This window comes from Oncorhynchus gorbuscha, linkage group LG01, assembly GCF_021184085.1.
Source record: "Oncorhynchus gorbuscha isolate QuinsamMale2020 ecotype Even-year linkage group LG01, OgorEven_v1.0, whole genome shotgun sequence".
Taxonomy (NCBI): domain Eukaryota; kingdom Metazoa; phylum Chordata; class Actinopteri; order Salmoniformes; family Salmonidae; genus Oncorhynchus; species Oncorhynchus gorbuscha.
In genome coordinates this window covers 86,800,294-86,823,613 of record NC_060173.1, presented here as the reverse complement: position 1 = coordinate 86,823,613, position 23,320 = coordinate 86,800,294, and the positions used below count along the sequence as shown (strand labels likewise).

General features: G+C 42.6%; 1 protein-coding gene across 6 annotated transcripts in view; it reads right to left on the bottom strand.

Annotated features, from left to right (window-relative positions):
- LOC124044683 (phospholipid-transporting ATPase IH-like) overlaps positions 1-22,881 on the bottom strand; it is a 266,289-nt gene extending 243,408 nt beyond the window's left edge. For all 6 annotated transcript variants that reach the window (XM_046364138.1, XM_046364140.1, XM_046364141.1 and 3 more), the window contains exon 1: positions 22,301-22,881. In XM_046364138.1, the coding sequence (XP_046220094.1) occupies positions 22,301-22,339 (39 nt within the window). In that variant the 5' untranslated portion in view covers positions 22,340-22,881. The remainder of the gene's footprint in view (positions 1-22,300) is intronic.
- Between the last annotated feature and the right edge of the window lie 439 nt (positions 22,882-23,320).

Sequence of the window (23,320 nt, the reverse complement as noted above, 5' to 3'; positions counted from 1 at the left end):
AGTTTTTGGTGAGGAGGCTTCTAGGGCCCTGGCTTCCTTATGCCAAGGTGAACGGTCCATAACGGATTATTCCATTGAGTTTCGCACTCTTGCTGCCTCTAGTGAGTGGAACGAGCCGGCGCTGCTCGCTCGTTTTCTGGAGGGACTCCACGCAGCGGTTAAGGATGAGATTCTTTCCCGGGAGGTTCCTTCAGATGTGGACTCTTTGATTGCTCTCGCCATCCGCATAGAACGACGGGTAGATCTTCGTCACCGGGCTCGTGGAAGAGAGCTCGCATCAACGGTGTTTCCCTGCTCCGCATCGCAACCATCTCCCTCCTCTGGCTTTGAGACTGAGCCCATGCAGCTGGGAGGGATTCGCATCTCGAATAAGGAGAGGGAACAGAGGATCACCAACCGCCTGTGCCTCTATTGCGGAGTTGCTGGACATTTTGTTATTTCATGTCCAGTAAGAGGCCAGAGCCCATCAGTAAGCGGAGGGCTACTGGTGAGCGCTACTACTCAGGTCCCTTCATCTAGATCTTGTACTACTATGTCGGTCCATCTACGCTGGACCGGTTCGGGTGCTACATGCAGTGCCTTGATTGACTCTGGGGCTGAGGGTTGTTTCATGGACGAAGCATGGGTTCGGAAACATAACATTCCTTTCAGACCATTAGACAAGCCTACGCCCATGTTTGCCTTAGATGGTAGTCATCTTCCCAGTATCAAATTTGAGACACTACCTTTAACTCTCACAGTATCTGGTAACCACAGTGAGACTATTTCTTTTGATTTTCCGTTCACCGTTTACACCTGTTGTTTTGGGTCATCCCTGGCTAGTATGTCATAATCCTTCTATTAATTGGTCTAGTAATTCTATCCTATCCTGGAACGTTTCTTGTCATGTGAAGTGTTTAATGTCTGCCATCCCTCCCGTTTCTTCTCTCCCTACTTCTCAGGAGGAACCTGGCGATTTGACAGGAGTGCCGGAGGAATATCATGATCTGCGCACGGTCTTCAGTCGGTCCCGAGCCAACTCCCTTCCTCCTCACCGGTCGTATGATTGTAGTATTGATCTCCTTCCAGGGACCACGCCTCCTCGAGGTAGACTATACTCTCTGTCGGCTCCCGAACGTAAGGCTCTCGAGGATTATTTGTCTGTGTCTCTTGACGCCGGTACCATAGTGCCTTCTTCTTCTCCGGCCGGGGCGGGGTTCTTTTTGTTAAGAAGAAGGACGGTACTCTGCGCCCCTGCGTGTTATCGAGGGCTGAATGACATAACGGTTAAGAATCGTTATCCGCTTCCCCTTATGTCATCAGCCTTCGAGATTCTGCAGGGAGCCAGGTGCTTTACTAAGTTGGACCTTCGTAACGCTTACCATCTCGTGCGCATCAGAGAGGGGGACGAGTGGAAAACGGCGTTTAACACTCCGTTAGGGCATTTTGAGTACCGGGTTCTGCCGTTCGGTCTCGCCAATGCGCCAGCTGTTTTTCAGGCATTAGTTAATGATGTTCTGAGAGACATGCTGAACATTTTTGTTTTTGTCTATCTTGACGATATCCTGATTTTTTCTCCGTCACTCGAGATTCATGTTCAGCACGTTCGACGTGTTCTACAGCGCCTTTTAGAGAATTGTCTCTACGTAAAGGCTGAGAAGTGCTCTTTTCATGTCTCCTCCGTTACTTTTCTCGGTTCTGTTATTTCCGCTGAAGGCATTCAGATGGATTCCGCTAAGGTCCAAGCTGTCAGTGATTGGCCCGTTCCAAGGTCACGTGTCGAGTTGCAGCGCTTTTTAGGTTTCGCTAATTTCTATCGGCGTTTCATTCGTAATTTCGGTCAAGTTGCTGCCCCTCTCACAGCTCTTACTTCTGTCAAGACGTGTTTTAAGTGGTCCGGTTCCGCCCAGGGAGCTTTTGATCTTCTAAAAGAACGTTTTACGTCCGCTCCCATCCTCGTTACTCCTGACGTCACTAGACAATTCATTGTCGAGGTTGACGCTTCAGAGGTAGGCGTGGGAGCCATTCTATCCCAGCGCTTCCAGTCTGACGATAAGGTTCATCCTTGCGCTTATTTTTCTCATCGCCTGTCGCCATCTGAGCGCAACTATGATGTGGGTAACCGTGAACTGCTCGCCATCCGCTTAGCCCTAGGCGAATGGCGACAGTGGTTGGAGGGGCGACCGTTCCTTTTGTCGTTTGGACAGACCATAAGAACCTTGAGTACATCCGTTCTGCCAAACGACTTAATGCCCGTCAAGCTCGTTGGGCGTTGTTTCCCGCTCGTTTCGAGTTTGTGATTTCTTACCGTCCGGGTAGCAAGAACACCAAGCCTGATGCCTTATCCCGTCTGTTTAGTTCTTCTGTGGCTTCTACTGATCTCGAGGGGATTCTTCCTTATGGGCGTGTTGTCGGGTTGACAGTCTGGGGAATTGAAAGACAGGTTAACAAGCACTCACGCACACTGCGTACCGCGCTTGTCCTAGTAACCTCCTTTTCGTTCCTGTTTCCACTCGTCTGGCTGTTCTTCAGTGGGCTCACTCTGCCAAGTTAGCTGGTCATCCCGGTGTTCGAGGCACTCTTGCGTCTATTCGCCAGCGCTTTTGGTGGCCGACTCAGGAGCGTGACACGCGCCGTTTCGTGGCTGCGTGTTCAGACTGCGCGCAGAAGAAGTCTGGTAATTTTTTTCTGCTTCTGCTCCTGGTCTTGCTGGGTCTCAGTCTGTTCCCTGCCATCGCATCTCTCCTGTTCTTGTCCCTGCCCTTGCTGTGTCTCAGTCTGTCCCTAGTTCTCATTTTTTTTTTTAGAGTAGTACCCTAGTTTCCTTTTTATCGTTTTTCGTTACGGTCCTGAGGAGAGGAGTTGGGTTCTTTCTCGGGACGTGCTGGACCGTTTGATCTATGATTTCCTCCGTTGCTGCCAGTGTTCCTCCTCGAGAGCGCCAGGAGGCGCTCGGTGAGTGGGGGGTACTGTCATGTTTGTCATTTATTATCATGTCTTGTCCCTGTGCTCCCCATGCTATTCGTTTCCCTCTGCTGGTCTTATTTGGTTCTTTCCCTCCTATCCCTCTCTCTCCCCTCCCTCTCTCACTCTCTCGCTCTCTCTTCTCTCTGTCGTTCCGTTCCTGCTCCCAGCTGTTCCTATTCCCTAATCATCATTTAGTCTTCCCACACCTGTTCCCGATCCTTTCCCCTGATTAGATTCCCTATTTATTCCTTTGTAATCCGTTCCTGTTCCGTCGGTTCCTTGCATTGTATTCACGATGCTGTGAAAACGTTTCGCCCTGTCCTGTCGTGTTTTTTGCCGTGATTGTGTATCACCCTGTCCTGTCGTGTTTTGTGCCTTCTTCAGACGCTGCGTGTGAGCAGGTGTCTCAGTTGACTACGGCCTGCGCCTACCGGCGACCTGCAGTCTGTGGCCGCTTCTCCAGTTGTTTTCCCCTCTACTAATCTAGAGGATTTCAGTTATTCGGTTTTGAACATTAATAAACTCTGTTTCTGTTAAGTCGCGTTTGGGTCCTCCTTCACCTGCATGACAGTTAGACTGTAACTCTCCTTCCAGACCCATATCAAACATCTCCAATCCAAAGTTAAATCTAGAATTGGCTTCCTTTTTCGCAACAAAGCATCCTTCACTCATGCTGCCAAACATACCCTTGTAAAACTGACCATCCTACCAATCCTCGACTTCTGCGATGTCATTTACAAAATAGCCTCCAATACCCTACTCAACAAATTCGATTGCAGTCTATCACAGTGCAATCCGTTTTGTCACCAAAGCTCCATATGCTACCCACCATTGCGACCTGTACGCTCTCGTTGGCTGGCTCGCTTCATACTCGTCGCCAAACCCACTGGCTCCATGTCATCTACAAGACCCTGCTAGGTAAAGTCCCCCCTTATCTCAGCTCGCTGGTCACCATAGCATCTCCCACCTGTAGCACACGCTCCAGCAGGTATATCTCTCTAGTCACCCCCAAAACCAATTATTTCTTTGGCCGCCTCTCCTTCCAGTTCTCTGCTGCCAATGATTGGAACGAACTACAAAAATCTCTGAAACTGGAAACACTTATCTCCCTCAGAGCAGCTCAAAGATTACTGCACCTGTACATAGCCCACCTATAATTTAGCCCAAACAACTACCTCTTTTCCTACTGTATTTCATGTATTTATTTATTTATTTTGCTCCTTTGCACCCCATTATTTTTATTTCTACTTTGCACATTCTTCCACTGCAAATCTACCATTCCAGTGTTTTACTTGCTATTTTGTATTTACTTTGCCACCATGGCCTTTTTCGCCTTTACCTCCCTTCTCACCTCATTTGCTCACATTGTATATAGACTTGTTTATACTGTATTATTGACTGTATGTTTGTTTTACTCCATATATAACTGTGTCGTTGTTTGTGTCAAACTGCTTTGCTTTATCTTGGCCAGGTCGCAATTGTAAATGAGAACTTGTTCTCAACTTGCCTACCTGGTTAAATAAAGGTGAAATAAAATTTAAAAAATACAAAAAATGAAATGCTCAAAGACAAATGGAACGCTCAAAGTTGGCCAAAGTCTTCTGTAGAAAACTGGGAGAGACGAGCAGCACCGCTCAGACATGTCTGTCTGTCTGAGCAGCTATACCACCACGCAGTCAGATCTCTCTGCAGTCACACTCATGCTGCCACCACTGATATATCATTAATCGTCATGGCAACACAGCATGGGTCCACCAGAGAGGAACAGAGGAGAGAGAAAGAGTCGAGCCTTACAAAGAGCGAGTGTAGTATAAGGTAGGACAGGACCTGATATTCTTTCTACATCAAAGGAGGTCCATTTCTATTACAGGAGGTGAAGGAATGAGAGACAAGACTCACTAATGGCAAACAGACAGAAAGGAAACAGCACATAACATCAATATCAATGTAGACCTGCTATAAACACCAGGCATGACTTAGATGGACAGAACTGCAAAGAGGCAAACATCAAGTCCTTTGTTTTAACTGTAAAGTCTAGATGAATAAAACACTTAATCCCACACTGCCCCCTCACATACACTACTCTGCCCCTAAAGACTGGCAGCTAGGTTTTACACCACCCCCTCTCTTCACAGGGGCTCAGCCCCAGGGAGAGGGAGCAGAGACAGGAATAGATTGCCTTTAGCCCTCTGCCAGGTTAGCATTGGCGCTAACACAGAGCTGAAATTTCCCTTTCATCACTAGCTGCCGCTAACGCCTGACCACAGCCTGGCACCTGGGGCTGTAAAGTGAATAAATGTCACACTAAACCCAACCAAGCCTCTACATAGCTTCTGCACTCCTCTCCTCCACTGGTTACTGAACTAAAGTAATTGAAGTGGATTTACACCCGGTAACAAATTTACATAATGGTTCCCTGATCTGTACTACACATAAATGCATAATTATGGATATGAATGTCTCATGTTTTACACGTTTGGACATCACAGGGCAGAGCACAGTAGAGTGCAGTACAGTACAATACAGACCAGCACAGAAGAGCAGAGCAGGACAGAGTTCAGTACAGTGTAATACAGTAGAGTACAAGCGAGTTTAGTACAGTGTAGTACAGTACAATACTTTAATGTACCACAGTATTGTATTGACTGTACTATCCAAACTTGTGAAACGTACACTACCGTTTAACAGTTTGGAATCACTTAGAAATGTCCTTGTTTTCCATGAAAACATACTTGAAAGTAGTTGACATTTGTTTGGTCAGTCCACCCCGGCCTTGATGTTAACGTCCACAGACGGACTGGACTGGACCAAGTCGGAACCTATTCTATACTACCATTCAAAGGTTTGGGGTCACTTAGAAATGTCCTGGTTTTTTGGGTCCATTTTAAAATGACATCATTGATCAGAAATACAGTGTAGACATTGTTGTGCTTTGGTGGTGGTACATTTTGAGATTTGTACAGGGTAGAAGGGATCTTGAAGAAGGAAGGCTATCACTCCATTTTGCAACGCCATGCCCTGTGGACGGCGCTTAATTGGAGGCAATTTCCTCCTACAACAGGACAATGGCCCAAAGCACAGCTCCAAACTACGTAAGAACTATTTAGGGAAGAAGCAGTCAGCTGGTATTCTGTCTGTAATGGAGTAGCCAGCATCGTCACCGGATCGCAACCCTATTGAGCTGTTGTGGAAGCAGCTTGACCGTATGATATGTAAGAAGTGCCCATCAAGCGGTATCGGTACCTCGGCCGATTACTGAATGAACACTTATTTTAACTTAATATAGTACATCAATAAAAATTAATTTAGCCTCAAATAAATAATGAAACATGCTCAATTTGGTTTAAATAATGCAAAAACAAAGTGTTGGAAAAGAAAGTAAAAGTGCAATATATGCCATGTAAACTAACGTTTAAGTTCCTTGCTCAGAACATGAGAACATATGAAAGCTGGTGGTTCCTTTTAACATGAGTCTTCAATATTCCCAGGTAAGAAGTTTTAGGTTGTAGTTATTAAAGGACTATCACTCTCTATACCATTTGTATTTCATATACCTTTGACGATTGGATGTTCTTATAGGCACTTTAGTATTGCCAGTGTAACAGTATTGCTTCTGTCCCTCTCCTCGCTTCTACCTGGGCTCGAACCAGGAACACATCAACAACAGCCACCCTCGAAGCAGCGTTACCCATGCAGAGCAAGGGGAACAACTACTCCAAGTCTCAGAGTGAGTGACGTTTGAAAAGCTATTAGGGCACACCCCACTAACTAGCTAGCCATTTCACATCGGTTACACCAGCCTAATCTCGGGAGTTGATAGGCTTGATTTCATAAACAGCAGAGCTGCTGGCAAAACGCACGAAAGTGCTGTTTGAATGAATGCTTATGAGCCTGCTGGTGCCCACCATCGCTCAGTCAGACTGCTCTATCAAATCATAGACTTAATTATAACATAATACCACAGAGAAATATGAGCCTTAGGTCATTAATATGGTCGAATCCAGAAACTGTCATCTCGAAAACAAAACATTTATTCTTTCAGTGAAATAACGTATTTTATCTAACGGGTGGCATCCATCAGTCTAAATATTCCGGTTACATTGCACAACCTTCAATGTTATGTCATAATTATGTAAAATTCTGGCAAATTAGTTTGCAATGAGCCAGGTGGCCCAAACTGTTGCATATACCCTGACTCTGCGTGCAATGAACGCAAGAGAAGTGACACAATTACACCTGTTTAACATTGCCTGCTAACCTGGATTTCTTTTAGCTAAATATTCAGGTTTAAAAATATATACTTCTGTGTATTGATTTTAAGAAAGGCATTGATGTTTATGGTTAGGTACACGTTGGAGCAACGACAGTCCTTTTTTGCAAATGCGCACTGCATCGATTATATGCAACGCAGGACATGCTAGATAAACTAGTGATATCATCAACCATGTGTAGTTATAACTAGTGATTATGATTGATTAAGTTTAATGCTAGCTAGCAACTTACCTTGACTTCTTACTTCATTCGCGTAACAGGCAGGCACCTCATGAGGCAGGTGGTTAGAGTGTTGGACTAGTTAACCGTAAGGTTGCAAGATTGAATCCCTGAGCTGACAAGGTAAAAATCTGTCGATCTGCCCCTAAACAAGGCGGTTTACCCACCGTTCCTAGGCCGTCATTGAAAATAAGAATGTGTTCTTAACTGACTTGCCTAGTTAAATAAAGATTAAATAAAGGTGTAAAAAAAAATAAGATAAATAAAAGAATCAGCATCAAAAATTACTGATTTCCGATTGTTATGAACCGATTAATCGGTCGACCTCTACTTTCGATGTCCATGGATGTCCAGAGTCGGTCGGAGCTCAGTGGATGAGGATGCTGGTTACAGTAAATTGAAAGAGATGGGGCTCATGGGTAGGTGTCAGTAAGAGCTGGGAGAGATGACATTAACTACAGTCATTGTCAAAAGTTTTGAGAATGACACAAATATTAATTTTCACAAAGTCTGCTGCCTCAGTTTGTATGATGGCAATTTGCATATGCTTCAGAATATTATGGAGAGTGATCGGATGAATTGCTATTAATTGCAAAGTCCCTCTTTGCCATGCAAATTAAGTGAACCCCAAAAAAACATTTCCACTGCATTTCAGCCCTGCCACAAAAGGACCAGCTGACATCATGTCAGTGATTCTCACAAGTGTGAGTGTTGACGAGGACAAGGCTGGAGATCACTCTGTCATGCTGATTGAGTTCGAATAACAGACTGAAAGCTTCAAAAGGAGGGTGGTGCATGGAATCATTGTTCTTCCTCTGTCAACCATGGTTACCTGCAAGGAAACACGTGCCGTCATGATTGCTTTGCACAAAAAGGGCTTCACAGGCAAGGATATTGCTGCCAGTAAGATTGCACCTGTCACGCCTTGGTCATTGTATTTTGTGTTTTTTGTTATATGTTTGGGTAGGCCAGGGTGTGACATGGGTTTATATGTTGTGTTTCGTATTGGGGTTTGTATTATTTGGGATCGCAGCTGATTAGGGGTGTGGTATAGGCTTGGCTGCCTGAGGCGATTCTCAATTAGAGTCAGGTGCTTATCGTTGTCTCTGATTGGGAACCGTATTTAGGCAGCCTGAGTTTCGCTTTGTATTTCGTGGGTGTTTGTTCCTGTCTCTGTGTTGTAGTCACCAGATAGGCTGTAATTAGTTTCACGTTCCGTTCTGTTGTTTTTTATTTAGTATTCAGTTATTTCATGTACAGCGATTTATTTCATTAAAGTCATGAGTAACCTACACGCTGCATTTCGGTCCGACTCTCTTCTTTCAACAGACGAACGCCGTTACAGCACCTAAATCAACCATTTACCGGATCATCAAGAACTTCAAGGAGAGCTGTTCAATTGTTGTGAAGAAGGCTTCAGGGCGCCCACGAAAATCCAGCAATCGCGAGGACTGTCTCTTAAAGTTGATTTAGCTGCGGGATCGGGGCACCACCAGTACAGAGCTTGCTCAGGAATGGCAGCAGGCAGGAGTGAGTGCATCTGCACACACAGTGTGGTGAAGACTTTTGGAGGATGGCCAGGTGTCAAGAAGGGCAGCAAAGAAGCCACTTCTCTCCAGGAAAAATATCAGGGACAGACTGATATTCTGCAAAAGGTACAGGGATTGGACTACTGAGGACTAGGGTAAAATAATTCTCTAATGAATCCCCTTTCCGATTGTTTAGGACATCCGGAAAAAAGTGAGCGCTACCATCAGTCCTGTGTCATGCCAATAGTAAAGCACCCTAAGACCATTCATATGTGGGGTTGCTTCTCAGCCAAGGGAGTGGGCTCACTCAGAATTTGCCTTACAACACAGCCATGAATAAAGAATGGTACCAACACATCCTCTGAGAGCAACTTCTTCCAACCATCCAGGAACAGTTTGGTGATGGAGCAACTTGACATAAGGCAAAAGTGATAACTAAGTGGCTCGGGGAACAAAACATCGATATTTTGGGTCAATGGCCAGGAAACTACCCAGACCTTAATCCCATTGAGAACTTGTGGTCAATCCCCAAGAGGCGGGTGGACAAACAAAAACCCACAAATTCTGACAAACTCCAAGCATTGATTATGCAAGAATGGCCCAGAAGTTAATTGACAGTATGCCTGGGCGGATTGCAGAGGTCTTGAAAAAGAAGGGTGAACACTGCAAATATTGACTCTGCATCAACTTCATGTAATTGTCAATAAAAGCCTTTGACACACACTGAAATGCTTGTAAATATACTTCCGTATTCCATAGTAACATCTGACAAAAATATCTATACACTGAAGCAGCAAACATGGTGGAAATTAATATTTGTGTCATTCTCAAAACTTGGCCATGACTGTAGAGAGAGAGAGAGAGAGAGAAAGGCCAAGAAAGAAAGATGGAAAGAGGGAGAGATAGGGAGGGGTTGTCCAGACAGAGTGAATCCCAAATCACTCCCTTCCCCTCGCCCCTCCATTTGCACGTTCACGCACACCTCTGCCATATGCACAATTGCCACTCTGAAGTCACCCTCTGCGTTTTGTCAGCAACACGTAGGGGCGAGGAGGGGTGATTGGGATTCACAGTCAACTGTCTTGGTTTGACCACCAGAAACCAGAAAGAGAAAAAAAACAGTTATGAGCTGAACATAACAGTATGCCAGTGGAAGGGAGGACACTAGCAGGTGACTGTGGTGAGTGATTTTTATGATTTCCCATTGTAGCCAATTCAGCTTCAGTAATTCCGTTACAGATTTTTTGGTTACCAATTTTGTAATGGAATTCCAAGTTTTAATCACTTGATAATTAGTAAACAAAATTGACATCAGTAAAATCACAATAACTAATTGGTAGGTCTACCATTAATTGTTACTTCTATTAACTTGTATTGTCCTCCCTCATGAGGGAGAGATGTTAGAAAATATCTTACACATAAGTGGAGTTATGGTAACAGAATTATAAGGCACAATGCAATGTTTCATAAACTTATAGAAGGCATTGGCACTGGTGAAAGACAATGCTGCGAACATGAAGGCTGCTTGGTGGAGGAGTGGAGGAGTCCTACCCTCACATCACACCCATTGGCTGTGCTGCTCATGCATTAAGCTGCTCCTCTAGGACATCATGGCACTGAAAACAGTGGATACGCTCTGCCCAGCAACACCCGTTGGGGTGGTGTTGTCATCGTGTTTGACAGTCTCCTGGAGGGGAAAGATTCTCTCCAAGAAATAGCCATATCAGTCTGCCGATATGGACAGCCCCATCAAGAGGATCCTCCTGGATGATATATTTTGGGAGAGAGTGGTAAACAGCTTGAAACTCCTGAAACCTATAGCAGTAGACATTGCAAGGATTGAGGGAGACAATGACATCCTGTCTGATGTTTAGACTCTGCTTGCAGATGTAAGAGAAGAAATCTGTACTGCCCTGCCCACTTCACTGTTGCTCCAAGAAGAGGAAACTGCAGTTCTGAAATACATCAAAGAGCATGAAGACTTCTGACTGAAGCCCATACACGCCACAGCATACATGTTGGATCCCAAGTATGCTAGCAAGAGCATCCTGTCTGGGTCAGAGATAAACAAGGCCTATGGTTTCATCACTCACTACCGTGTCTCGCCACCTTGGCCGTGATGAGGGCAAGGTTCTTGGCAGTCTGGAGAAGTACACATCCAAGCAAGGGCTTTGGGATGGAGATGCAATATGGCAGTCGTGCCAACACAACTCATCAGCCACCTGGTGGAAGGGACTTTGTGGATCTGAGGCTCTTTCCCCTGTTGCCTCCATCATCCTCCAAATCCCACCATCATCAGCCGCCTCAGAGCGCAACTGGTCCTTGTTTGGGAACACACACACCAAAGCATGCAACAGGCTGACCATTGCAAGGGTTGAAAAATTGATGGCCATCCGGGCAAATTTGAGGCTTTTTGAGCCTGACAACAAGCAATCCTCAACAAGGTTGGAAAGTGACAGTGAAGATGAGGCCTTAGTCTGATGTTCAAGAGGTGGACATTGAGGAGGTCCAGAGAGAAGACATGGAAGCCTGAGAGGAAGACCACCAAAGCTTTAATTTATAGACTATCATTTTACAGATCTATGTTGAAAATGTTTTGGGGAGATGTGATAGATCATTGGGGATCATTCAATATTCCCTTTCTTTTGTTGTTCAGTGAAATCATCCCATGTGAAGAGTCAACTCATTTAATTAAAGTTCAATTCATAACTAAATTGTATTTTTGATTTCTATTGGAAGGATTTCATCCTTTGCAATTATGTCTACTTATGATAAGTTAAAAGATTTATGTTTCCGTCTCCATATGATATAGTAAATATATCCAATGCAAAAAACATCTACATTTAAAAATGGTATTAATATTAATTTGCATATATTTCCCATATATTCCCGTTAATTCCCATATATTTCCACCTCTGAATATTCCCCAAAATGTGCAACCCTATTTCTGGTACCTTTTAAAACTTTTTCCTGGTAGATGTTTCCTAAGACCCCTTTTCCATCTGTTTATTCAGAAATCAAAGCCTTTACTTATGCCTCATTTTTAAGATGGAAAATGGTTGATGTATTTATGCTTTAATTTCCCAACAATATAGACTCTTAGCTTTCATTTGACACCCAATTTGATATGCTCCTATAAAAATCATGTTGGTGCTCATGGGTCCTTTTACATGGAAATGCCCAAAACTACAGTGGCAGGGAGCCAAGTCGTTAAGAGCATTGGGCCAGTAACCGAAAGTTCACTGGTTTTGAATCTCCGAGACAACCTCGTGAAAAACATCTGATGATGCGGCCTTGAGCAAGGCATTTAACCCTAATTGCTCCTGTAAGTTGCTCTGGGTAAGAGCATCTGCTACATGACAATAATGTAAAACATCAATAAGTTAACAAGACATAGTAAACAACTAGCCGTACAGTCTCTAGTTGACCTTTCAATCTTCTTAGGGCTGCAATCCCGTTAACGGGATTGATATGACAACAGCCTATGAAAGTCCAGAGTGCCATATTCAAACAACAGAAATCTCATAATTAAAATTCCTCAAACATTCATGCATCTTATAGCATTTTAAAGGTAATTTTGTTGTTAATCATACCAAAGTGTCCGATTTCAAATAGGATTGTTAGGTCACCGCCAAGTAACAGAAAAATTCTGCCATTTTTCCAGGCAAAGAGAGGAGTCACAAAAAGCACAAATAGAGATAAAATTAATCACTAAACTTTGATGATCTTCATCAGATGACACTCATAGGACTTCATGTTACACAATACATATATGTTTTGTTTGATAAAGTGCATATTTATATAAAACAATCTCAGTATACATTGGCACGTTGTTCACTAGTTCCAAAAATATCCGGTGATTGTGCAGAGAGCCACATCTATTTACAGAAATACTCATTATAAATGTTGATGAAAATACAACTGTTACACATGGAATTAGAGATAAACTTCTCCTTAATGCAATCGCTGTGTCAGATTTCTTTTTTTTTAACGGAAAAAGCAAACCATGCAATAATCTGAGTACAGCTTTCAGACAACAAAGCAGCCAAAAAGATATCCACCATTTTGGGTAGTCAACATTAGTCATAAATAGCATTATACATATTCATTATAGATCTTCATCAGAATGCACTCCCAGGAATCCCAGTTCCACATTAAATGTTTGATTTAGTTCGATAATGTCCATCATTTATGTCCAAAGAGCTATTTTTGTTAGCACGTTTGGTAAACAAATCCATAGTCATGAAGCGCGTTCCCTAGTTGCAGACGAAATGTCAAAAAGTTCCGTTACTGTCCGTAGAAACATGTCAAACGATGTATGGAATCAATCTTTAGGATGTTTTTAACATAAAACTTCAATAATATTCCAACCGGAGAATTCCTTTGTGTTCAGAAAGGCAAAGGAACGGGAGATACCTCTCATGTGAAATGCACGTGACCAGCGCATGACTGCTGGCAGACCTCTGACTTATTCCTCTCTCATTCTGTCCTACTTCACAATAGAATCCTCAAAGAAGTTTCTAAAGACGATTGACATCTAGTGAAAGCCTTAGGAAGTGCAACATAACCAATACCCCACTGTGTATTCAATAGGTGCTGGGCTGAAAATCGACCAACCTCAGATTTCCCACTTACTGTTTGGATTTCTTCTCAGGTTTTTGCCTGCCATATGAGTTCTGTATACTCACAGACATCATTCAAACAGTTTTAGAAACTTCAGAGTGTTTTCTATCCAATATGAATAATAATATGCATATATTAGCAACTGGGACTGAGGAGCAGGCAGTTTATTCTGGGCACCTCTGGGCACCTTTCATCCAAGCTACTCAATACTGCCCCTGCAGCCATAAGAAGTTATTAACACCTACCTAGAGTGTATACCTGTAGCCTAGGAGAACAAGCTAAGAGAAGAATGGATGGATGGATCACCACTTCAACTTCATGTTGCCATGGTGATATAAGACTGAAGAGAGGGAGAGGGGGCAGGGTGAGGGATGAAGTGAGGGATGAGAGGTGAGCTCTGTGACCTCCTCACACTAGTGAATCTTATTTCCCCTGACATCACACCCAGCAGGGCATCAGTCAAGCTGCCGTCCATACACACACTCTACAAAACAAAGATAGACACCCAGTGTAGGCAGGTTTTAATGGAGGTTGCACTGTATGTTCAGAGAGCCTGAGAGGTCAGCCTCCTATCACTGTTCCCTTCTCTCATTAGGACCATATTTAGTAGAGGTGGACCGATTATGATTTTTCAACGCCGATACCGATACGATTATTGGAGGACCAAAAAAGCTGATGCCGATTTTTATTTATTTATTTGTAATAATGACAATTACAACAATACTGAATGAACACTTATTTTAACTTAATATAATACATCAATAAAAATCTATTTAACCTCAAATAAATAATGAAACATGTTCAATTTGGTTTAAATAATGCAAAAACAAAGTGTTGGAAAAGTAAAAGTGCTAACGTTTCAGTTCCTTGCTCAGAACATGAGAACATATGAAAGTTGGTGGTTCCTTTTAACATGAGACTTCAATATTCCAATGTAAGAGATTTTTGGTTGTAGTTAATATAGTATTTATAGGAATATTTCTCTCTATACCATTTGTATTTCATATACCTTTGACTATTGGATGTTCTTATAGGCACTATAGTATTGCCAGTGTAACAGTATAGCTTCCGTCCCTCTCCTCGCTCCTACCTGGGCTCGAACCAGGAACACAACGACAACAGCCACCCTCGAAGCAGCGTTACCAATCGCTCCACAAAAGCCGCGGCCCTTGCGGAGCAAGGGGAATAACTACTCCAAGTCTCAGAGCGAGTGACGTTTGAAACACTATTAGCGCGCACCCCGCTAACTAGCTAGCCATTTCACATCGGTTACACCAGCCATTAGGCTGATAGGCTTGAAGTCAAAAACAGCGCTGTGCTTGCGAAGAGCTGCTGGCAAAATGCACAAAAAGTGCTGTTTGAATGAATGCTTACGAGCCTGCTGCTGCCTACCATCGCTCAGTCAGACTGCTCTATCAAATCATAGACTTAATTATAACATACCACACAGAAATACAAGCCTTAGGTCATTAATATGGTCATATACGGAAACTATCATTTCAAAAACATTTTTTTTTTTCTTTCAGTGAAACACGGAACCATTCCATATTTAATCTAACGGGTGGCATCCCTAAGTCTAAATATTGCTGTTACATTGCACAACCTTCAATGTTATGTCATAATTACGTGAAATTCTGCCGAATTAGTTCGCAATGAGCCAGGCTGCCTAAACTCAAATCAAATCCAATTTTATTTGTCACATACACATGGTTAGCAGATGTTAATGCGAGTGTAGCGAAATGCTTGTGCTTCTAGTTCCGACAATGCAGTAATAACCAACAAGTAATCTAACTAACAATTCCAAAACTACTGTCTTATACACAGTGTAAGGGGATAAAGAATATGTACATAAAGATATATGAATGAGTGATGGTACAGAGCAGCATAGGCAAGATACAGTAGATGGTATCGAGTACAGTATATACATATGAGATGAGTATGTAAACAAAGTGGCTATATCTATATATATATATACACTGGGGCAAAAAAGTATTTAGACAGCCACCAATTGTGCAATCTTCTTCTGGATCATCCAAATGCTATCTAGCAAACTTCAGACAGGCCTGGACATATACTGGCTTAAACAGGGGGACACGTGTGGCACTGCAGGTTTTGAGTACCTGGCAGCGTAGTGTGTTACTGATGGTAGGCTTTGTTACTTTGGTCCCAGCTCTCTGCAGATCATTCACTAGGTCCCCCCGTGTGGTTCTGGGATTTTTGCTCACCGTTCTTGTGATCCTTTTGACCCCACGGGGTGAGATCGTGCGTTTAGCCCCAGATCGAGGGAGATTATCAGTGGTCTTGTATGTCTTCCATTTCCTAATAATTGCTCCCACAGTTGATTTCTTCAAACCAAGCTGCTTACCTATTGCAGATTCAGTCTTCCCAGCCTGGTGCAGGTCTACAATTTTGTTTCTGGTGTCCTTTGACAGCTCTTTGGTCTTGGCCATAGTGGAGTTTGGAGTGTGACCGTTTGAGGTTGTGGACAGGTGTCTTTTATACTGATAACAAGTTCAAACAGGTGCCATTAACACAGGTAACGAGTGGAGGACAGAGGAGCCTCTTAAAGAAGAAGTTACAGGTCTGTGAGAGACAGAAATCTTGCTTGTTTGTAGGTGACCAAATACTTATTTTCCACCATAATTTGCAAATAAATTCATAGAAAATTCTACAATGTGATTTTCTGGATTTCTTTTCTCATTTTGTCTGTCATAGTTGAAGTGTACCTATGATGAAAATTACAGGCCTCTCTCATCTTTTTAAGTGGAAGAACTTGCACAATTGGTGGCTGACTAAATACTTTTTTGCCCCACTGTATATATATATATATTTTTTTTTATCAGCAAAATTGGCGCCCAAAAATACCAATTTCCGATTGTTATGAAAACTTTAAATCGGCCCTAATTAATCGACCATACCGATTAATCGTACAACCTCTAATATCTAGTCTAAACCCTATGCCCTATAGTTCACCGCATAGGCTACTGCATGTTCTCTGGTCAGAAGTAGATGCACTATGTGATTACTATTTTATCTTTGAACTCTGTAAGAAAATGTCATTTAAAAAAAGGTTGTGTACTGTGTAGGTTATAATTTGAGACAAAGTCAGCAGCCTGCTTCGTATCACGGTTACCCTCTCTCATTAGCGTCGAGCTGCTTCCTTTCTGTGCAGATAGCAGACTGTGTTAATGACAGTGACATTAGTGCTCTTACCGGTAATACTGTAACTCATGGTCATCAACACTCAGCACAGCCATTTCCAGCTCTGCTCCTGTTCAGCCCATTGATTATACATCAAATTGATGTCATTTTCTGTTGGACTTTCCTTCCTGATATCTGCCTCTCTCTCACACACACAAAAGGGTGACTGCACTTCCTGATTTGGCCTTGTTTTAAGGATTGCTCATTAAGAAATGCTAGCGGCCATGACTGAAGCTAAACACGAGAGTTGTCTTGGGTGTGTTATGTTTGTATATTGTACCCTGGCAAGTACAGTTGTTTGTCCCTCCCGAGTCACCTTAGCAACAACACAGTAAAATAATCTGAATTAACTGTAATACAAATCAAGAAATCTGTAATAGATTTAGACGTTTATGCTGAGGTCTTAGTGTTGCAATTCTAAATCCAGCTAAGATGTTTGGTGTAGTATTATCTCAAGTAAAAAAATGTGGATGAAAAACTATTCAGTGCACTGCATATAGTCTACTGAGTCAGGAAAGTCTGGCTGCGCGCTCAGGACTGATTCCTGAGAACAATAACATGTCTAAAACGTCATCATCTGCAAGCTGTCAAACTATAAAAAATAATGCACAAGCTACACACTGTTTATCAGTGCCCAAAATCACTTGTTAGCTAGCTAATTTCCAACTATGTGTTTGTCAATGAAGCTAGCAAGTAGTAGCTAGCAAGCACATTGAGCAGCCAGGCTGCAGTCATCTTATCAAGTCACCGGCGAGTGGCGACGTGTGTGCTTCAGTGCTGTTAAGATTTTGACAACTTTCTCACTATCTAGTGTGCATCTGTCTGGCAGTGTTTCATAAGGAATCATGCTACAAAACAGGTCACGGTGGGACATAAGATGCTCGCGAATGGGTTTTTGAATACTGACAAGTAGCAGTTGGGATACAACTGAGTTTTATTTCTTGGTGACCAACTTGATTTCAAATCAAATCAAATGCTTCTAGTTCCGACAATGCAGTGATAACCAACAAGTAATCTAATTCTCCAATTACCTTGAATGAACTACAGGACAAAATAAAAACCCTCCATCCCAAAAAGGACTGTTGTGTTGATGGTATCCTCAATGAAATGATCAAATATACAGACAACAAATTACAATTGGCTATACTAAAAAAAACTAACATCATCTTTAGTTCTGGCATCTTGCCCAATATTTGGAACCAAGGACTGATCACCCTAAACCACAAAAGTTGAGACAAATTTGACCCCAATAACTACCGTGGGATATGCGCCAACAACAACCTTGGGAAAATCCTCTGCATTTTTATTAACAGCAGACTTGTACATTTGATCCGTAAAACAATGTACTGAGCAAATGTCAAATTGTCTTTTCACCAAATTATCGTACGACAGACCACGTATTCACCCTGCACACCCTAATTGACCAACAAACAAACCAAAACAAAGGCAAAGTCTTCTCATGCTCAATTTGGCATGAGGGTCTGCTATACAAATTGATGGAAAATTGTGTTGGGGAAAAAGCATACGACATTATAAAATCCATGTACACAAACACCAAGTGTGTGGTTAAAATTTGCAAAAAAAACATGTCTTCCCACAGGGCCATATGTCTTCAACATATATATATCACCGAATTGGTGAGGGCACTAGAACAGTCTGCAGCACCCTCACCCGACTAGAATCTGAAGTCAAATGTCTACTGATGATCTGGTGCTCCTGTCACCAACCAAGGAGGACCTACAGCAGCACCTAGATCTTCTGCAAAGATTCTCACACCTGGACCTTCTATGCCATCAAAAGGAACATAACATTTGAAGTACCAATTAGGATCTGGCTAAAAATGATTGAATCGGTTCTAGAACCAATTGCCCTTTGTGGTTGTGATGTCTGCTCACCAACCAAGAATTCACAAAACGGGACAAACACCAAATTGAGACCGCATGCAGAATTCTGCAAAAATATCCTCTGTGTATGACGCAAAACACCAAATAATGCACGCAGAGCAAAATTAGGCCGATACCCGCTAATTATCAAAATCCAGAAAAGAGTTGTTAAATTCTACAACCACCTAAAAAGGAAGCGATTCCCAAACCTTCCATAAAAAAGCAATCACCTATACAGAGAGATGAACCTGGAGAAGAGTCCCCTAAGTAAGCTGGTCCTGGGGCTCTGTTCACAAACACAAACAGATCCCACTGAGCCCCAAGACAACAACACAATTAGACCCAACCAAATCACCAAATCATGAGAAAATTAAAAGAATTACTTGACATATTGGAAAGAATTAACAAAACAAAAAAAACAGAATAAACTAGAATGCTATTTGGCCCTAAACAGAGAGTACACAGCGGCAGAAATACCTGACCACTGTGACTGACCCAAACTGACTCACAGTTTGACCCAAAAACACTCACAAACTTTTACAGATGCACAATCGAGAGCATCCTGTCAGGCTGTATCACCGCCTGGTACGGCAATTGCTGCACCCATAACCATAAGGCTCTCCAGAGGGTAGTGAGGTCTGCACAATGCATCACCGGGGGCAAACTACCTGCCCCCCAGGACACCTACACTACCCGATGTCACAGGAAGGCCAAAAAGATCATAGAGGACAACAACCACTCGAGCCAGTGCCTGTTCACCCCGCTATCATCCAGAAGGTGAGGTCAGTACAGGTGCATGAAAGCGGGGACCGAGAGACTGAAAAACAGCTTCTATCTCAAGGCCATCAGACTGTTAAACAGCCATCACTAACATTGAGTGGCTGCTGCCAACATACTGACTCAACTCTAGCCACTTTAATAATGGAAAAATTGATGTAATAAATGTATCACTAATCACTTAAAACAATGCCACTTTATATAATATTTACATACCCTACATTACTCATCTCATATGTACAGTGCCTTGCGAAAGTATTTGGCCTCCTTGAACTTTTTTCAGTTTTTGATTTGTTAAAAAGGTTTGAAATATCCAATAACTGTCGTTCCACTTCATGATTGTGTCCCACTTGTTGTTGATTCTTCACAAAAAATACAGTTTTATATCTTTATGTTTGAAGCCTGAAATGTGGCAAAAGGTCGCAAAGTTCAAGGGGGCCGAATACTTTCGCAAGGCACTGTATATACTGTACTCTATACCATCAAATCAAATCGAATCAAATCAAATTTTATTTGTCACATACACATGGTTAGCAGATGTTAATGCGAGTGTAGCGAAATGCTTGTGCTTCTAGTTCCGACAATGCAGTGATAACCAACAAGTAATCTAACTAACAATTCCAAAACTACTGTCTTATACACAGTGTAAGGGGATAAAGAATATGTACATAAGGATATATGAATGAGTGATGGTACAGAGCAGCATAGAGTAGATGGTATAGAGTACAGTATATACATATGAGATGAGTGTGTAGACAAAGTAAACAAAGTGGCATAGTTAAAGTGACTAGTGATACATGTATTACATAAGGATGCAGTCGATGATGTAGAGTACAGTATATACATATGCATATGAGATTAATAATGTAGGGTAAGTAACATTATATAAGGTAGCATTGTTTAAAGTGGCTAGTGATATATTTACATCATTTCCCATCAATTCCCATTATTAAAGTGGCTAGAGATGGGTCAGTGTCAATGACAGTGTGTTGGCAGCAGCCACTCAATGTTAGTGGTGGCTGTTTAACAGTCTGATGGCCTTGAGATAGAAGCTGTTTTTCAGTCTCTCGGTCCCAGCTTTGATGCACCTGTACTGACCTCGCCTTCTGGATGATAGCGGGGTGAACAGGCAGTGGTTCGGGTGGTTGATGTCCTTGATGATCTTTATGGCCTTCCTGTAACATCGGGTGGTGTAGGTGTCCTGGAGGGCAGGTAGTTTGCCCCCGGTGATGCATTGTGCAGACCTCACTACCCTTTGGAGAGCCTTACGGTTGAGGGCGGAGCAGTTGCCGTACCAGGCGGTGATACAGCCCGCCAGGATGCTCTCGATTGAGCATCTGTAGAAGTTTGTGAGTGCTTTTGGTGACAAGCCAAATTTCTTCAGCCTCCTGAGGTTGAAGAGGCGCTGCTGCGCCTTCTTCACGACGCTGTCAGTGTGAGTGGACCAATTCAGTTTGTCTGTGATGTGTATGCCGAGGAACTTAAAACTAGCTACCCTCTCCACTACTGTTCCATCGATGTGGATAGGGGGGTGTTCCCTCTGCTGTTTCCTGAAGTCCACAATCATCTCCTTAGTTTTGTTGACGTTGAGTGTGAGGTTATTTTCCTGACACCACACTCCGAGGGCCCTCACCTCCTCCCTGTAGGCCGTCTCGTCGTTGTTGGTACCATCTACTGCATCTTGCCTATGCCGTTCGGCCAACACTCATTCATATATTTTTATGTATATATTCTTATGAATTCCTTTACACTTGTGTATATAAGGTAGTTATTGTGAAATTGTTAGGTTAGATTACTTGTTAGATATTACTGCATGGTTGGAACTAGAGGTACAAGCATTTCGCGACACTCACATTAACATCTGCTAACCATGTGTATGTGACAAATAAAATTTGATTTGACTTAAGGAAAGCTTTGACTACTGTCTGTACAGACTCAGTGAGCATAGCCTTGCTATTGACAAAGGCCGCCATAGGCAGACCTGACTCTCAAGAACAAAACGAGGTGGAAACTGAGCTGCACTTCCTAACCTCCTGCCAAATGTATGACCATATTGGAGACACATGTTTCCCTCAGATCCACAAAGAATTCTAAAACAATCCTGATTTTGATCAACTCATATCTATTGGGTGAAATAGCTAAGTGTGCAATCACAGTAGCAGGATTTGTGACCTGTTGCCACAAGAAAAGGGCAACCAGTGAACAAACACCATTGTAAATACAACCCATATTTATATATTTATTTTCCCTTTTGTACTTTAGCCATGTGCTCATCATTACAACACTGTGTATATATACATAATATGACATTTGTAATGTCTTTAGTCTAGTTACTGTTCATTTTGAAAGTTTATTTCACTTTTGTATATTGTTTAATTTGTGTTGACAATGTTAAAATATGTTCCCATGCCAATAAAGCCTCTTGAACTGATAAATTATTTGAAGGGTTTCTTTCTTGCCCTGCACCAACACACCTGGTTTACATAAAGAATAAGTTGGTTAGACAATTATATCAGGTGTGTTGTTTCTGGCCTCTGGGAAAGAAAACGACCAGCCAAGTTAATCTCAATTCCTCACACTCTTCCAATACATCTGGACCTTTCTGGCACTTCCGAAATTCATCTCGAAAACAAAGTACCGAAGCCTGGCGGGAGTCCATTTCCACTGCCGTTTTGCTGTGACAAACCCTTGATCACATGTTTTCCGGCCTAAACAACCCACGTCTGTGTTTCAAAAAGTGAACAATGTTGTGATGTTAGTTAATATGTAACGAATATGTAACAGAACGTTAGCTGCAGATGTTACCGGAATACAATGTAACATTGCGACGTTGATCGATCCTCTACTTACGTATCTGCTGATGAGATTCCGTAGCACGCTAAAATCCATTATTTTGACAGCTCCCCGTTTGCAATTATTTACTGTCCACTTTCCAGTTTCCTTGGATCTTTACCGACGCTACCCAATGTTCATCTCTATCCACGCATCCATCGCTCACGAGCGCTCTGTCTCTCCATCTGTATGAGCGCGAGAAAGCAGCGGTCTTTCAGTTGGCTGTTTTGATTTTCATGTCATTTTGGACAGCCATGCAACCGAGTAATGTGATGCAGCTATTCTTGCTGCTTATGCTGCGTTCTCGCGTTAGTCGGAACTGGGAACTCTGACATGTTCGACTTGCAACCTGGTTGAACGTGCACATGTAGAAATACAGCCAGTTAACAAGTTCCGACTAGCACATGAACGCGGCAATCGTTTTCGGGAATGTCCCTTTTTTCACAACGAATAAAAGTTTCCTAAACTGATAATTGAAAATGCTTGAAGAGCTTATTTTCACTGGTTCCGCTTGGTGTTTTTTCTTCTTCTTTTCCTTACTATAAATCTATTTTCATATGTCTTTCCCTCCAGTCTCGGTCTCTTTTTGCTCTGTTATGGTGCACATACGAATAGCTGTTTGCCTCCATACGTCAGAATGCTGCGCCTGCGTAGTGCAATTTCTTTCACCCCATGCTGATTTCAATGAAAATGAATCTGTATGCGACATAACGGTTTATTCGAGAGAGGAAGAGGCAATTTACTCCGCCCAAAATCTGTTCGCGTGAGATAAGACCTTTTTTGTATGGTCTATCGTGCCGAATTATGTGAGGCTTATGTGATCGAAATAGAAGTTTCGTAATGTTTAGGTGGATTAAGTGGATGCACGTGGCATTATTCATTGGTGTCGTTAGGTCTGGGCTCCCAGGGCATTAGCCCCAGGTGTTTTTGATCCAGCCCCATACCTTTTGCTGGTCAACATTTATTTTATAGATTTTATTTTATTTTATTACATTTCAGTCTGATGAGTTTCCATAACCACACATCACTTGCGCTATG